This window comes from Simochromis diagramma, unplaced genomic scaffold, assembly GCF_900408965.1.
Source record: "Simochromis diagramma unplaced genomic scaffold, fSimDia1.1 OVJJ01000123.1, whole genome shotgun sequence".
Lineage (NCBI taxonomy): Eukaryota > Metazoa > Chordata > Actinopteri > Cichliformes > Cichlidae > Simochromis > Simochromis diagramma.
In genome coordinates this window covers 2,398,069-2,415,063 of record NW_024386778.1, presented here as the reverse complement: position 1 = coordinate 2,415,063, position 16,995 = coordinate 2,398,069, and the positions used below count along the sequence as shown (strand labels likewise).

The window sequence follows — 16,995 nt, the reverse complement described above, 5'->3', positions numbered from 1 at the left end:
TATTCTGTCTTTGTCACAACGTCTGTGTTACCACGTCGAGTCATTGTTATCACAGTTATGATGTTTAGTCACAGTTATCTTATTTATGTTTCCCAGTACTGGTTACAGGTTAGCTGTCGCTCCTGTGTTCACCTTTTTTCATGTTTACCGGCCTAAATAAAACAGTTTGCTTTTGGTCTAAGTCTGCTCCGCCTCCTTCTGTGTCCACACCTCTGTTTCACGCTCTCGCACAGTCGGCGCCCGTTGACAGTGACATGTGCATTTAAATTTGACTTTATTTTGGAATTGTTAATCCTTTTAAAATGTCAGCTTGATGTTCCAACAACATTAGCCAAAATTTTTAATATGACACATAATCTATACATGTCCTTACATTCACATCATTTTTTTTCCACTTCAGCTGATTTATTGTCTTATTTGTGACATCATTATCATTTTCTTTATTTAAAGGAGACATGCGCACAAAAATAAAAGCAATGCAGGATAACAGCATAGCTGTTTTTCAACTGGTAGACATTTCAGTAAAGGTAAGTACTATCATTAATGCATGCCTCTGGGCTAGCTGTCGTAGTTGTTGACTCTCGGTTAACTGCGATGATTAAATGGATGTTCCAAAGCGCTTCAAATATGCAAATTCATGGATAATGGATTAAGTAAACAAATAGAAAACACACAAATGATATTATAATATGTGTAAGGTTTTATGGACAAGAAAAACTGGATAATAATTTGCATTGTCCAATCATGATGCTTTGGTTCTCTGGCAAGTCAAGTAAAACCTAGTCAGTGTGGTGATATCAGAATCAGAAAGACTTTATTTATCCCCAAGGGGCAGTTAACATACAACAGAGCAGCATGACGTTGAAGAGAAGGACAGGGCATAAACAGGCAATAAGAGTGAGATAATAAATACACAGAATATACAGTATATACACAAATTACACAGATATGAGATATGATATGAGAGTAGTAGCGTCTCAAATTTGAACAGCTTTACCTGGAACTTTATCCAAGTCAGGAACTGAAAGGAGTTCTTCTTCGTAGCATGGACAGTGTTATTCAGATACCATAGCAAGATTATGCTTAATGCAGTCATTCTAAAGAATTTTGAATGTATTCTTTGTAGCATCCGTTGTGATTTTAATTTTGCAGGATGTGATAGGAGGATGTGATGGCAGGAATGTTGATAAAAAAGCAGAATGAATACATAAGAATTTTGGGCCAGTTAGGACTGTTTTCCTACACTTTCCTGAGAAGCTTTATAAATAAGGGCTCTGGTGTTTCTTTGAAGAAACTTTCTGGAATACCATGCTGTGTACTGAAACACCTTCCTGTTCTTGTTGGGACAAGAGCACATAATTAACATGTGACCCATGCCACAGCTTTGCATACAGCACTGTATATCAGCAGCTGTGCATCTCAAACACATACTGACTTGCTGGGATACTTGACAGTTAAAGAAGATGCTCTGGTTTTATTTCCTGACTCTTGTGATGTCCAGCCAAACTCTAATGATGGCTTTGCCTCTCCGGATAGCAGATCTGCCAAAGAAACCTCCTCCTGGACCATCTGCAGCTGACCAAGAGTTTGCAGAGGTATTGTGCATTTTTGGAAGGATACGATCCCTGTAACAAAAAAGAAAAAAGAAAAAAAGAGAAAAGAAGGCATGCTGCTATATTTGTAGGTCTTTGCACTGCGATATTGTTGTTTTATTCATAGAGGGGTTTAATCTGGAACCCCACTTTATTGTCTACTTCAAGTGCAATATTGACTGCTGCTTGTAGGAATTTGCTGTATGTGGGGCCTGGTCACTGTGTATTTCAAGGAGTAAAACATTATCAAACTGACATTTTGTGAAGAAAATCAATAACCTAATTTCAGTGTGTATGGGCAGGACATGCAGTTATACCTGACTGACAATTTGTGCAGATTACACTATCAACACTTTTTTCAAGTAATACTATACTGTACATCTGTGCTCTACTATATTTTTTTTAATATATTTTTTTCGTTAAGAAACTGTCGTTTTAGGTTGGAATTACAGACACTGTAAAATAAGAGTTAATATTGATAAATGGTCCTGCCTGGACTTGAATTTAAGTTTTTTTATAAACTGCATAGAGTCGGCTTCATAAATATAATTAGATTACACTTTTAGATTATTGCACACAGTTAATTATTTTAATGACTTAAACCAACCAACTCTTCTCTCTCTCTTTTAAATAATAAGTTGTTAGAAATCTCTTTGATATAGTGACTTGATTGGATAACTAATTCATTTTTGGTTTGTCTTCTTCACCTTTGATGCCTCGCCTGAGGAAAAATGTGGTGCACTGATAATGATTCTTTATGAGGGTGCCCTGTGAATGCCTGTGAACCACTTCTGAAGAAAACATTGACTGCAAGATAACACAGCAGTCAGGAGACAGCAGCAGTGAATAAATAACACTGTTAGAACACTTGTCATGTTCATGCTGAAGCTGATTTCAATAACAGAGTTTTTACTATTTGATGAAGTACATTTGAAAGTTTTACGCTTTATTTCAAACAAACTTTAAAAGACGTCTTTATCAAATCTTTTATGAACCATTTACTTACTACCAATTTTAAAGATAAATTTGATGTGTGCTCCTGGTGTCCTTCTATGGAGTTTTAATAATATTAATAACAATGATTCTACTGAGGGAGAGTATGAAACACAGCTACTTGTACACAGGTAAGTCTGAGTGTGTCTGATGTTGACACCTGCAGTTACATGAGTGCTAAAGTGTTTCTGCACGGTGCTATCATTAAAGGTCTGAGGACATTTCTGGAATTCTTACTGTAAAGTTACTTCAGGCCTGGTTGCGCATTTGTGTTCCTCCACAGCAACAATGGCAATGTGTGAACATTTGTACTTTATACAGTGCTATGGAAAAAAAGCATTTTCCCAGCCATCATTCCTTATTTTTTGTGTATTTGTCATATTTACATGTTTCAGATCATCAAATGAATTTTGATGTTAGACAAAAAAAATAACTGAATACAAAATGTAGTTTTTAATGATAAACGCAGTTGTTAAAAATACAATACAGGTTGTTACTCATAAATATTCATTGACTAGTGTGTAACTACCAGCAATACATTCTGAATTAACTCCTCCAGGAGTGGGCACCAGTTTGTGGAAGCCACCATGTTGCCTCACCATCTTGAATACAGTGGCAATGATTGACATCGTCATTCTTCCTAATCACATCCTATATATCTGGTTAGAGACTAGCCACATACTCCACATACAGTAATACCCCAAAGGTGGAAGAGAACAGAACTTCAACATATGAAGTGTATGGTTTATCAACTGAGAAGGGTCTGCTTCACCAAGTGACGCCACATTCTCACATCATATGAGAGTAAATTTGCAAAGTTTCAGAGCGCAGCAGTGTCAGATCCACTTCATAGAAAGTTTTGCTAACACTGGCTAGCAGCAGCTAAGGTGTGATGTGTCAAAAATGCAAAAAAGGTAATGATGAAGGGGGAAACACTTTTTCACAGCAAAGTAAAGATGTTTATTTCAACTGATTTACTTTAGCAATACCGGTTATTTTTCTTCAGGAATATCTGCGGCATTTCTATGGCTACCAGCCCAAGGCAGAAAGACAGAAGAGGACCACCGACATAAGTAAAGATGATGATTCGACAACCGGATCCTGTGATAAGAAGACAAAGGTGCAGGAGATGCAACGGTATTTTGGTTTGCTTCCAAGTGGAGAGCTCACAGAAGAGACTCTAGCAGTGATGAAGAAGCCACGCTGTGGACTGTCAGATGTGGAGCAAGTTGGAGAAACAGTTCGCTGGAAGAAGAAGAGGATCAGCTACAGGTTAGAAACAATAAAACTGATTTCTGTAGTCAATATGGTAAATGCCACTTCACAAGATTAGCGTTCACAGCGTTAACAAGCTTAGCTGTTAACAAAGTACAGCTGAGGCTGATCAGAATGTTAGCCTCAAACATGAGTCTGATGCTGTTTTGGTTATAAATCTCAGTACTGGTTTGTACTCAGTACTGGTTAAAAAATAGAGCAGGGTAATAAATGATCTACCAGGTTTCAGCTATGTTATGGCAGGAGACAGCAGATTGAAGTAGGGCTGAATGAATACCATGAATGACTGTTCAGAATTTTAAGAGTGTCAGTCTCTCAAAATAACATAAAAAGCATTCAAATTCAATGTGTCACATCAGTAAAGGTGAATCCATTTAATGGTGATTTTTATCATTAGAACAGTTAGCAAGAAACTCCCCATCCCAGCACTGAAGGCTCAGAAAGTCTTTAGAAGAGCATGGAAGCTTTGGTCCAACGTCACACCTCTGAAATTTCGCAACCGGATCATGACCGTGGCTGACATTGACATCTTTTTCTATAGTGGAGGTAAGCTTTAAAGACTGTTCTCCTCATCCATGTATAATAATGAAGCAGATGGTAAAGCGAGGCGTAAAGGATTTACTAAATAATAAAATAATAGCACCCTGTGTTGTTGCAGATCATAATGATAGTTCACCTTTTGATGGCAGAGGAGGAGTCCTGGCTCACGCCTTTATGCCTGGGCTTCACATTGGTGGAGATGTCCACTTTGATTCTGATGAAGACTGGAGTTTTAATTCTACCGGTATTACCAGGGCAAAACCCCCCAAAAAGCAACAATTTAAAAACATGTGTCACAAATTTTTCTCTGAACATGAAGCTAGACAGAATCAACGTGGTACCTGCATTCTTATGAACTTTTTCTAAGAAAGCAGCAGCAGGTGTGTTTTGTGTGTCATAATTGTTTGCTTATTGTCAAGATGCTGCATGACTGAAATACAGTGCACTTTACAGAAGTTACATATTTGGTGGACTGAATGAGAACGTTAATTTGACCTAACCTGGAGTGATTTAGTGAAACATGGGTGGGACTTTTGTGTTACAGCCTTCCTGCATCACACGAGTACTAACATGATGTGCGCTCCTGTTCCAGGTATCAACCTGTTTGCTGTGGCAATCCATGAATTTGGCCATGCGCTTGGCTTGTCCCACTCATCTGATCCTGGAGCTATCATGTACCCAGCATATAACTTTGACCCCAACTATGAGCCCCAGCTCTCCTTTGATGATGTCAAAAACATCCAAAAACTGTATGGTGAGTTGCTGCTGGATACTTTCGATGCTTGAGCTCAGAAATGTTGCTTACCATTAGCCGCAGTTTCATTACAAGATATTAAGCAAAGCCCACTAGCCTCAGAATAACTTTGAAGTTTTAAAATGGAAAGTTTGTACATAAAATAATAATAATACTGACAAAAGAACAGCCACAAGAATTTTGGCTGGTTTTGCATTAAACATCCAATCCAGCAATAATTCAATAACAAGAGGTCATTTAGAAGAATTGAACATAATTTATTGAAATAGAGAAATGAATATATTTGGCGATTAGACTAGATGTTAGGACAGGACACCCCCCCCCCCCCCCCCCCCCCCCCCCGGCTTAAATGGAGGTCAGGCTAATGTGTCTGTGATGGAGATGGGGAGGAGGTGGGTTGTAAGAAAGAGGGTCTAAAAGCAGAGGTTGATTGGCTCGAAGGAGGCAGGCAAGAAGATGATTGGATTAGATTAAGAACATGAATATTGAGATTGACATTATTAGACAATTACAACAATTGTTTTATTTTGTTTTCTTATAAGATTAAATACAATTTGGTTAAAGAACAACAGATTGAAATCATTATGGCAAAATGACGTCATGGTGTAAAACATATGACAGAAACAGTAAAACAAACATTTCAAGTAATTTTCTTTTTATTCTTGTTTCCTTTTTCTTTGTTTTCTTTGTTCCTTTAAAAAAAGATATTTACAATATTTTATTTTCAGGGGTAATCAAGTGTCCTTTTCTATTCCTCTCTGCTGTGTACAGGAGTCAATCCCAATTTTACTTCACTGACCTCAAAAAGGCCTCCTCCAAAAACACCTACAAAATGTGATCCGTATTTGTCCTTTGATGCAGTAACAGAACTACAACAGGAAGTTTTGTTTTTCAAAGACAGGTATGTAAATCTGTGCAGTCCTGGACATAATTCTCTCAGTGTGTCTCTTTGGTCCGAGGATTACAGGAAAACTGAACTGAAAAACTGAATATTCATTTGAGATAGCCTTCCTGTTTTTCAGGTTTATGTGGCGCAAACATCCTGAATTTGAGGAAACGCGTGTCTCCTTGATTAGCAGTCTTTGGCCAGACACTGTACCGGCCAACTTGGACGCCGTTTATGAGAATACGTGGGAAAATGTTGTTGTGTTTTTTAAAGGTAAAGACACAAAAAGGGGTAAAAAAAAAAAAAAAAACCATCTACAAAAGCATCGGTTTAGTGTCTGGCAGTAGATTTAAAATACATGTGTACATGTGTTATTATAGTGTTTTTGTTTCAGGTAATCAGTACTGGATGCTGAGGCGGTTAAAGCTTGAGGAAGGATTCCCTAGAAGCATCTCAACCTTGGGCTTCCCTTCCAGAATAAAATCTGTAGATGCTGCTCTTCACTTTAGAGATGAAGGCTATACTGTGTTCTTCACTGGTGACGAGTGTTGGAGGTATGTAAGATCATAAAGCTCTTTAGTCCCGTTTTCAGTCTTTATGCTGACCACCTACCTACTTCAAAACGTGAAAGATCACCATACATAAAATAGTTAAAAACAATATACAGCCACGATCAAAAGTTTAAGACCACTTGTAAAATGGCAAAAAATCATATTTTGCATGGTTGGATCTTAATAAGGTTCCAAGTGGAGCTTCAGCATGCAGCAAGAAGAAATGGGAGTGAGACAAAACATTTTTTGAGCGTGTAATTTATTGAAAACAATGCTTAAACTGAAATATGCAAAGTATGATTTTTTTTGTCATTTCACAAGTGGTCTTAAACTTTTGATCGTGGCTGTAGCAAGACTTGTCTGATCTTTAACCATTTCATTTAATCTTTACTGACTGATGTAGATGGAGAGGTGTGAGACATGTTTATGTACTGGAATCACCTTTATGCAATGAGATGACAGGAAACTATTTCCACTGTTGGCATCTTACATAGATGGGTGTTCCTGATAGTAGATGAAAGAGCAATCAGATATATGAGATCCAGACTGTCCTCTTCTGTTGAAAACTTAAAAAAAAAAAGTAAAATTTACTTTACAGAATTTTGTCTGGCTATGTGTGAGTGCTGTTATTATTTCACACATAGAAACAGAACATCATTGTGTGAGAACCAGTCTAGACCAGACAGGCTTCCTGCTTACGCTTTGATGTAATACAAAATTACACATCTCTAGTACAAGTGGTTGCAGAATCAATTGTTGTCACCAACTTGACTATTTGTCATCAAAACGGTGCTTTAAGTAAAGTAGTCATGTAGTTTATCACACTTCCCATGGAAATGTTGTCATCCATAAACAAGAAAATACTGACATTAATCTCTGCTTTTCTAAAATCACTATTATATTTTATTATTATATGTGATAATGTAGGTACAACGAGGAACAAAGGTTGATGGAGGGATCACCAATGTCTGTTGAGGAGCAGTGGCCAGAGATCCCAACGCCTATAGATGCTGCTGTCTTCTATGATGGTACTTACATCACTTTTCTTTTACAGCCCTTTAAAATGTCAATTTCTCATAAAAAGAAATTCAATCCAACAAAATTTACAGTACATTTACACTAACACTTGATATTTTTCTGCTCCTTTGCTGTTTGACTCTCAGATTAATAGAATATCTTCACTAACTGTGATTGGAAAATACTTGCATATAGACATAGAGTAAAAAAAAAGATGTAAGGTATAAAGGTTTATAACCAAGGCAGTACTATCCAAGGTACTTAAACCTTTTCATTATGAATACTTTTGAATGCACTGTACACAGACAGTCCTTGCCCCATACAGCAAACACAGTTTGCCACAATACATTTTAAGTTTCAAATTCTAAATGAATATTGATTTCCCCACAGGATCGGTGCACTTCTTCAAGGGAAACTTGGACTACAAATATGACTCCAACTTCAAACGTGTGCACTCCATCAGTCGTGTTAATGAGCTGCTGGAATGTGAAGTGAAGGAAGGCAGTAATGACCACAATGTATAAAACAGAGAAGTGGTTAGTGTGTGGTTAGTCTTACCTCAGTGTGTAATACAGTGATGTAATATTGGAATTTGTACAGTTTTCATGATTTGAAATATGTGTTTTAATCTTATTTTGCTGCTAATTTTAATTTTAAATCTCTCTATACAAACATCAACATGTGATATAGAGCTATTCAACCAAACGTAACATTTATTTTAAGCTCGTGTCGTTCCATCAGAGGGATTTATTTTTTACTTAGCAAAGAAAATTTGATATTTTCCTGATTAAAAAACATCTTTGCTTTTATGTTGAAACATATTCACTGTGTATGTGTGTGTGTGTGCGTGTGTGTGTGAGAGAGAGAGAATGTCTCGTTTTACTGCTGTTGCCTAATTTAACTGAGGCTGAACGTTACTTTATAAAGTCAAAACTCTTCATCCCTGTGTCCAGTATTGTGTAACACTGACACAAAGTGTTTTGGGATAATTACAGGTAAGGTGGAAAACACCCACCTGCAGTTGACTCACAGGAAAAAAAAGTTTCCAATTTCCAAAACATTATGCGGTTGGGCACGATTGAATGTGTAGAATAAACTGACTTTAATGTTTTTATAATAGAAATGGTGGCAATGTCAACATTAATAATCCTTTCCTGTATGTGATGTGCAGCACTTGAAACCCTCCATGACCAATTCCTGGCAAAATACTTCTTTTCATTTGGAATCATGTTGGATCGTGCAAAAACCAAAGTGTTCATAGTGAAAAAAAAACTTCCAATTCCTCTATTGAGTCTTTGACAGAATATTAAATTTATGTTAACACATCCATTACAATAAAACACAGGTGAAAGTGTTTAATGAGACAAGAACATCTAACTGTGATAACTGTTCTGAGATTATTAAGTCCAGATACCAAATACCATGTGTGAATGTGTGTGTGAATGTGTGTGTGAATGGGTGAATGACTGAATGTAGTGTAAAGCGCTTTGAGGTCCTTAGGGACTAAGTAAAGCGCTATACAAATACAGGCCATTTACCACTGAGAAAATAATTTTTAAATAATTACAGCTAAGAAGGAAACTAGCTCTGGAAACTAAATTACAATAAAGTGATAAAAATAGTAATAATTCTGGAACAAATACACACAAAGAAAATCTTCAAATATGTGATTAAATCTGCTTTAAATCAGCTATGAGGTCAATTCTGCACAAGAGCTTGAAAATAGGAATAGTTTTACATTTTATTTCTAGAACTTTCATAAAGTTGAAAGCTGAGCTTCTGTGAGCTTCGTAAAATCATTAAATCAATTTGATTTTCTTCACACTGTGGGATATGGAAGTCAGATCTGAATAAAAATCAAATAAACTAAAATCTGATAATTACAGATGTTGGGGCTGTTCTAATTATCTCATGAACAATTTCCTCTGCAAACTGCAACAATGATTCAACATCAGTGTTTTGGGTTTTTTTTGTACATGTAACACCGTCATGAGCAATCAAAGCCAGAGTTCCCCTCTTCACCATAAAAGGAGCATTTCGTTAGTCACTGACAGCAGGTAGTTACTCAACACATCCAAACTCCAGCCTATATAACAGCTTCTCACAGCACTGAGACACAAGTTGCACACAACGAGGAAGCATGAAGACTTTGACTCTGAGCATTCTGCTTGGCCTGGCAGTGGCAGTTTACTGCATGCCAGTATCTCAGATTACTGGGCAAGATGAAAGTTTTGCAAAGGTATGTGTACTTGGCTGTTTTTTATTTTTTGGCATAGGCTAGAGTGGACAAACGTTGTGATTATTTTAATTGTCCATCCCATGTTGTTATTTGTCTTGTTTCTTGAGCTTAAGCATGCTGACAGATATTTGAGTGTAAAGCTCTGAATATTTCTCTCTTCCAGAACTACCTGAAGAAATTCTTCAACCTCACAGAGGAGGAGGGTCCAGCTGTCAGAAGGGGCATCAGCCCACTGAACAAGAAGCTGGCTGAGATGCAGAGATTCTTTGGTCTCCAGATCACTGGGTCTCTGGATGCTGACACTTTGGCCATGATGAAGAAGCCCCGCTGTGGGGTTCCCGATGAACAGGTCGCTCGTTTCTCCACTTTTGATAACAACCTCAAATGGGAGAAAAACAGCCTCACATACAGGTGAATGATCTAAAGACACAACATAACACACAACGTGAGAAAATGTGACCACACTAATGATTTTCTTGGATATTGTTGTGCTCTGCAGGATAGAGAACTACACACCTGACATGTCTGTGGCAGAGGTGGATGACTCCATAGACAAAGCTCTGCAGGTGTGGGCCAAAGTCACTCCACTGAGGTTCACAAGGATCTACAGCGGCATTGCTGATATTATGGTCTCCTTTGGTCGCCGGGGTGAGTCTAAAAGCACACTAAGTAATATAATCACTGAACGTTTTTATTGTATTATTGCACAAGACATGACCATCCCACCTATCAGTCAGGAACACTAAGCTTTTTTAGTGTCTGTGTTTTGTTTGGCCAAGTCTAATACCACTATCTTCTAACAGCACATGGTGATGGTTACCCCTTTGATGGCCCTAATGAAATTCTTGCCCACGCATTTGCTCCCGGTGATGGCATTGGAGGGGATGCCCATTTTGATGAAGATGAAACGTTCACGTTCCGTTCAAACACAGGTAAGTTTGTTTACTTTTATGAACTGTGGTGTCCAAATTATTACTCTGTAGTGTGCGACCTGAGTTATCCTTAGCTGTAACCAATTGTCATTCTGTGTTTTCTACTTCAGGCTACGTCCTCTTTATGGTTGCTGCCCATGAATTTGGTCACTCTCTGGGCTTGTCTCACTCCAATGACCCCGGTGCTCTCATGTACCCAGTGTACTCCTACAGTAACCCTGACACCTATGTTCTTCCCCGGGATGACGTTAATGGCATCCAGTCCCTCTATGGTGAGTGCTAAATTCTTTTTTTGGTTTTATTCAATTAAAAATATTTGAGTTGACCAAAATCTTAGAAGAACCTGTGCATAAATAATTTTACAACTTACAACAGTGTGATATTTATTAAATTACCTCCAGGTCCAAATCCAGATCCCGTTAAGCCTGGACCTACAGCCCCCACTACTCCTGATGCCTGTGATTCAACGATGGTTTTGGATGCTGTTGCCACAATGCGAGAAGAGATGCTCTTCTTCAAGGACAGGTATCACAAAATAAATGCTTGAATACCTGAGCTACTGAGATTTGCTGATTGATCATTTACATTAATTTACATTTTGTGCGTGTGTTCACAGATTAGTCTGGCGCAAACACCCTCAGATCAGCACACCTGTACAAACTCTCATCTCAGCTAACTGGCCCGATGCCCCTGTTGACATTGATGCTGCTTATGAGAACCAACAATTAGACCATGTCTTACTATTTAAAGGTATGCTTTCCCAGTGTCCACCTAATGCAGGACTCCTTTGAAGTCAGCATTTTTGTGCCTTTACATAGCTTTACTATAAAGTCTGCTTCTTATTTGTTCACAGGTCAGCAGGTGTGGGCTTTCAGCGGCTATGATCTTGTAAGTGGCTATCCTAAACCAATATCCAGCTTTGGTCTGCCCAAAACAGTGAAGAAAGTTGATGCGGCCCTCTATGACGAACAAAGTGGGAAGACTCTGTTCTTTGTAGGCAGTGAATACTACAGGTGTGTTCCACTAAGACCTGAGAAAATTAGGCAACTGATTTTCATACAGCAGCTTACAAGTTGTATTACAAATGTTAGATGAATCTAAATACATTTTTCTTTTCCCAGTTATAATGAGGCCACAAAGAAGATGGATAAGGGATTCCCCAAACAGGTGGATGAGACCTTCTTGGGAATGACCTCCAAAGTGACTGCAGCTCTGCAGCAAGGAGGTGAGCAGCAATTCAGGCTTGAGGACCACTGAAACGAGACAATGATTTCTGTTTTTGATATTTCTGTTTTTATCTTTTGAGTTTACATGTACAGCTATTTTTAAAATCCCTTTGGTCTGTTATGCAGCACTAACATGTAGCATCTCTGTTCTGCAGGGTACACCTACCTCTACAGTGGACCACAAATGTTTGAGTATGCCATGTGGAGCGGGAGGCTGTACCGTGTGCTGCCGAACAGCTACTTCTTGCCCTGCACCAAATACTAGAGAAGATTTTGAATGTTAAATAAGGCACCGTAAAAAAAAAGAAAGAAAGAAGAGTAACTGTATCAATATAATTTTGGATATCTAATGTTATTGTTGAACAATTACCAGCAGCTTATGTACTTAATTTTGTTTTTGTTATGTTAACTTTATTAAGCTTTACCATAACTTTTTATTTTGTTTTATTTATGGCACAGTCATTATGTAATTCTTTCACTCGCTAATTGTTTTTGTTGTGTTTTGACCTATTTATGTATACAAAAGATCAAATGGAGTACAGTAAAATTAAATTGACATCATCAATAAGAACATTTTAAGTATGTTACTGTTGTGTTACAATGTTACAACCAAAGGTGGATAAAGTACACACACTGGTAATGTAAGAATAAGTACAGATCTTCCTGCAAAAGTTGAAGAACTCCTTCTTTACTCAAGTAATAGTATCGTATTTTTCGGACAATAAAGCGCACCGGATTATAAGGCGCATTAAGCAAACAAAGCAGTCATATAAGTCAAACTTTACTCAACTCATTCTTCTTGCTTCCTCCACTTCCGTACCATTGAATCATTAATACTGAATTCTGCTGCTCTATTCCCATGTTGTTGCAGTATATTAATGACTAACCTCGTATTGTGGATGGATTATCTCAGTTGGTCTCCTGACTGAAGTTTGGTCCGTTTACAGCATCCTGCCATGCCATTGCATTTGTCCCTAACCATCAGGAACCCTCACGTTAACTTTTATCGAGTGGAAAAAAAGTTAGCGTTCATCCTCCAGCTTCACTGTGTTTATGCTAACATAGCTGTGTCGCTAGCGATCATGTTGCACATCATTATATACCAGCTAACCCCAGTCACTCTCAGTCAGCTCCCCTGTAGCACTGCCTTTTATTGTGGTTACATGAATATGCATAGGTTCCTTAACATATGACATCTTACACAGTGTGAACAAAGAGTACCTCGTCTGTGTGTAGTGTAGGTATGTGTGTGTGTGTCAAGATGTGACCCTGTGAATGATCTGCTGGCGCCTGTGAGTCCAACAGTTCACCTAAACAGACACAGAGTAGGTGTCCTCCTATACTATAAATCAGAAAAAGAAGGTACGACCTCTCTCATGACCTTAGGATGTGTGTGTATGCCAGAGTGCTCTGGAACGCACACAGAGTCTTTGTAGACTACTAAGGATCAGACATCCTGTCATTATACAATCGATTATACACCTCTAAGCATATATGATTATATGTTTCTAAGCATAAATAACAATCCAACAATATAACTCTGACAACAGATCTATCTGATGTTGGGCCACCGTTGTGCTGCTTTGAACATGTATTTTTGGGGGTGAAGAAATTGTTATGTTTATTTGTTTAATAAATAATTTTCATCAATAAACTTTCCTTGTGCCATGGTGTGGTCTTTCTTTGCTTGTGACTTCTTGATGTTGGTAAATACAATAGATTAAAATTGCATATAATATATATATAAAAATGCACAACTCATTATGGAGTATGCTTCTGTTGTGACCAAAATCAACTCAAAATACTCCCACATGACAGAACCTCCTTCCACCCTGGCTGGCTGCATATCTCTCAACAGAATAATCACTGGTTTGCTGTCTCTCACCATCAAAAAACTCCACAAATCCCACAAATGATTTACTTCCTTATAAACCACCGAATCAAAGCTTTTTAATGACATCACTGATCACGTGACTCTGGCCAAATGAATCAACTGCATGGTCCTCGTCCAAGTCTCCGGTGATCAGAATGGGAGGCTCCCTGTCAACATTCACTACTCCTCCAATCTCCAGCTCACCACCTTCTCTGCTGTTTGAATCCCAGGCCTGCAGCGGCGGCTCGCGACAAACGAAGAAGGATGGTGTGACCAGGAGATATTTTATTTTGTATTCTTATAATCAGTTATCCTTGATTAATCATTTACCTACCATTGTTGAACCAGTTGACAGAATAATCTTTGAACCACATCTATGTTAATATTAATCTACACAGATTATCAGTACTTTAATCAGTCTATTGTTGTTTTGCATTATTCTTGTTATTTGCTTAAAGCTGTTTCACAGTTCTGTGACCACTCAGAAGCCTGTGGGTCCTGCTGGACCCTGCCTTAGTTCTATGTTCAGTTCTGCACGTACACAGGCCTTTAGAGAACATGCACGCTCTTATATAACACATGCACGTTTACACACACACTTAGTAAGAATAGGAGGGTCGTCTGAGGACAGTTTTCTGATAGATATACTTTCACAAAAGGCACAAATGTAATACACACTTGTTTTTCTCTAAAAACTAGCAGTTGATGTCCATATTAGGTAAACTCTCTGAACAGGCCCAAACTGTTATCATTTCCAGTAAGGTCTAACTGTGTGACGTCATCACGGTAATATAAGGATGAAAAGCCTCCGCCCGGCGGAGATTGTTGATGCAAGACTGTTTTCCCCACACTTCTGCGCAAAAGTGTGTAATAAAATCACTATTTTTGACACCTTACACGGACTCGGCTTGTTTTTCCTTCTTAACCAAACTGAACCAGACGCAACAATGGTGAAGTGAACAATACAATACAACTTCATTTATATAACACATTTAAAGACCAGAGGTACACCAAAGTGCTTCTCAATAGTACAATAGTAGGAAATAAAAATAAAATTACATAAAATTAAAGGATGCGATAGTAAAGTGCAAAAAACACTACCAGATGAAACAAAGCACTAATTAATCGGCAATGCTAAGTTAAATAAATAAGTTATTGAACGTAATTTAAAAGATCAAATAATTCAGACATGGGAATATCACTGGAAGATTATTCCGGTAATATAATAATATAAGTTAAGATTGCATATAGGTGCAATTGCAAAGTACAATGAATACTACCTAATAAAAACTCTAACTAGCCAGGAATGCTATAGCATTCCTGGCTAGTTAGAGTTTTATTTATTTAATCTATACAATCTATAGATTAAATAAATAAGCTTTCAATCGTAGTTTAAAAGATTGAATAGATTCAGGTGTGTGAATGTCAGCTGGAAGATTGTTCCTGAGGTTGGGTGCAGCAGTAGCAAAGGCACGGTCACCTCTGGTCTTCAGCCGGGACCTAGGTTGCACCAAGAGCAGTTGTCCCAATGATCGAATCATACCTCTTAGTTCCAGTAAAGAGGACTCAGAACTCAAAACCTATGCCACTTCAGGCCTTTGCCTGAGATCCTGGAACCACACAAGGTCCTGTCCCCAGTCTGATTCAGCTTCATTCAAAAGAGCTCCCGTGCTGTCATTACTGTGGGACTGGCTCTACGTGGACGGACAAGCTCTATCGCGACCCCAGCACTGTTCTGTGGTTGTATTGACTTCACTCCAGATAAAAATCCACTACATTTTTCTTTTTTTTCCTTTCATATTCTCTTGCATTAACACCTGTTTAACTTATTAATATCAATTTGCTATTTCAGTGTCTTATAGCAGATAAAACTCCGTCATTCTCCGTTAATGCATTAAATACAATGTTTTGTTTTTGTTGTTGTTCAGTTTTCTTTCAACCCTGCCGCTCACCCTTGGTTTCTTTCCTTCTCCTTTTGATCACCTATTTCCCTACGCAGCCACAAACAACACCCTCCATTTCGACATATGTACATAGCACAATCACACACACACACACACACACACGCTCAAGGGCAGCATATCCACAACAGCCTCACAGTACACACAGACACACACTCAAGCGTGTACACACTTGCTCATATTAGTTAATATGCACACACATAATCAGACTTATTGTCATGGACCAGTGTTTTGAGTTTTCTTGTGTCTTTTGTCTTATTATTTATGTTTGAGGTCCACTCTGTTTATTCTATAATACCTGGGTTGTTCTGTTTAGAATTGTTGATTAGATTTCCCCTTGTGTCTTTGCCCTCTGTGTCTCCCTCTGTGTGTCTGCCTTTAAATAGTGATGTGAGTTTTTGTGCCTTGTTTTCCCTCCTTCTGTTTTATTCCGTCATGTTTATCTATTTTCCCAAGCTCGTCATGGCCTCTCTCTCCCTCATGCTCCTCTGTGTTTTCTCTCTCCCTCAAGTACTTCCTGTTTTACTTTGATAGTCTCTCGTCAGTGTGCGTCATGTTGTGTTTGCTCTTCCTAGTCTCGTCTGTGTAATTTGTGCCAGCCGTGGTTCCCAGGTGTTTCCTCTTATAAAGCTGGTTTTTGAGTTTAAGTCTCGTCTCTGTGTATGAGTCTGCATTTGGGTCCTTTCCTGCCTGCACACAGCCGTTTCAAGACACTTATGGAGCATCTCGCCACACATTTTTCTTCTTTCTATTTAAAAACGAGTGATGTATTTCCATTGTCCTCACCCGATGCATGCAGCGTGCATCACTAGCTATACACATAAAACTATGGGCACACTAAAGTTTGTCACATGGAATGTGCATAGAGCTGTCTCCAGAGAAAAGGGGTTAAAATATTTGACCAGCTTAAAAAAAAAAACTACAGGCAGACGTTTTATTACAAGAGACAAACAGACCTGTCACAGCTACAAATGAACTTAAAATACCTGAGTTTCCCACTGTGTTCTTCGCCTCCTATTACTTCTCCCTTTTGTCTAAAGTTATTTTAATCCATAAAGATATTAATTTCTCAGTACTCACATTTATAGATCCAGAGGGTAGATTCCTAATCATTAAATTATCTATATTTAACAAAAAGCTATGTAAGTACATAGCT

General features: G+C 38.2%; 2 protein-coding genes across 2 annotated transcripts; both read left to right on the top strand.

The window, feature by feature from the left end:
- The first annotated feature begins 1,169 nt into the window (after positions 1–1,169).
- On the top strand, positions 1,170–8,713 carry LOC120721339 (matrix metalloproteinase-18-like). The gene is made up of 10 exons (XM_040011604.1): positions 1,170–1,595; positions 3,592–3,857; positions 4,258–4,406; positions 4,519–4,644; positions 4,993–5,154; positions 5,926–6,055; positions 6,177–6,313; positions 6,435–6,594; positions 7,519–7,619; positions 7,999–8,713. Exons 1-10 carry the CDS (start codon positions 1,464–1,466, stop codon positions 8,130–8,132), a joined length of 1,497 nt encoding a protein of 498 aa, XP_039867538.1. The 5' UTR covers positions 1,170–1,463; the 3' UTR covers positions 8,133–8,713.
- A 1,035-nt stretch (positions 8,714–9,748) lies between these two features.
- Positions 9,749–12,584, top strand: LOC120721347 (collagenase 3-like). The gene is made up of 10 exons (XM_040011615.1): positions 9,749–9,847; positions 10,011–10,258; positions 10,347–10,495; positions 10,651–10,779; positions 10,890–11,051; positions 11,181–11,304; positions 11,396–11,529; positions 11,633–11,792; positions 11,901–12,004; positions 12,161–12,584. Exons 1-10 carry the CDS (start codon positions 9,749–9,751, stop codon positions 12,268–12,270), a joined length of 1,419 nt encoding a protein of 472 aa, XP_039867549.1. The 3' UTR covers positions 12,271–12,584.
- The last annotated feature ends 4,411 nt before the right edge of the window (positions 12,585–16,995 follow it).

Excerpts from the sequence above, each read along its gene's own strand:
- LOC120721339 (XM_040011604.1), top strand. The coding sequence starts at position 1,464 with ATGCTCTGGTTTTATTTCCTGACTCTTGTGATGTCCAGCCAAACTCTA. Across the intron at positions 3,858-4,257 it reads AAGAAGAGGATCAGCTACAG|AACAGTTAGCAAGAAACTCC; the intron begins GTTAGAAACAAT and ends TTTTATCATTAG. Across the intron at positions 6,595-7,518 it reads ACTGGTGACGAGTGTTGGAG|GTACAACGAGGAACAAAGGT; the intron begins GTATGTAAGATC and ends GTGATAATGTAG.
- LOC120721347 (XM_040011615.1), top strand. The coding sequence starts at position 9,749 with ATGAAGACTTTGACTCTGAGCATTCTGCTTGGCCTGGCAGTGGCAGTT. Across the intron at positions 11,793-11,900 it reads GTAGGCAGTGAATACTACAG|TTATAATGAGGCCACAAAGA; the intron begins GTGTGTTCCACT and ends TTCTTTTCCCAG. Across the intron at positions 12,005-12,160 it reads TGCAGCTCTGCAGCAAGGAG|GGTACACCTACCTCTACAGT; the intron begins GTGAGCAGCAAT and ends TCTGTTCTGCAG.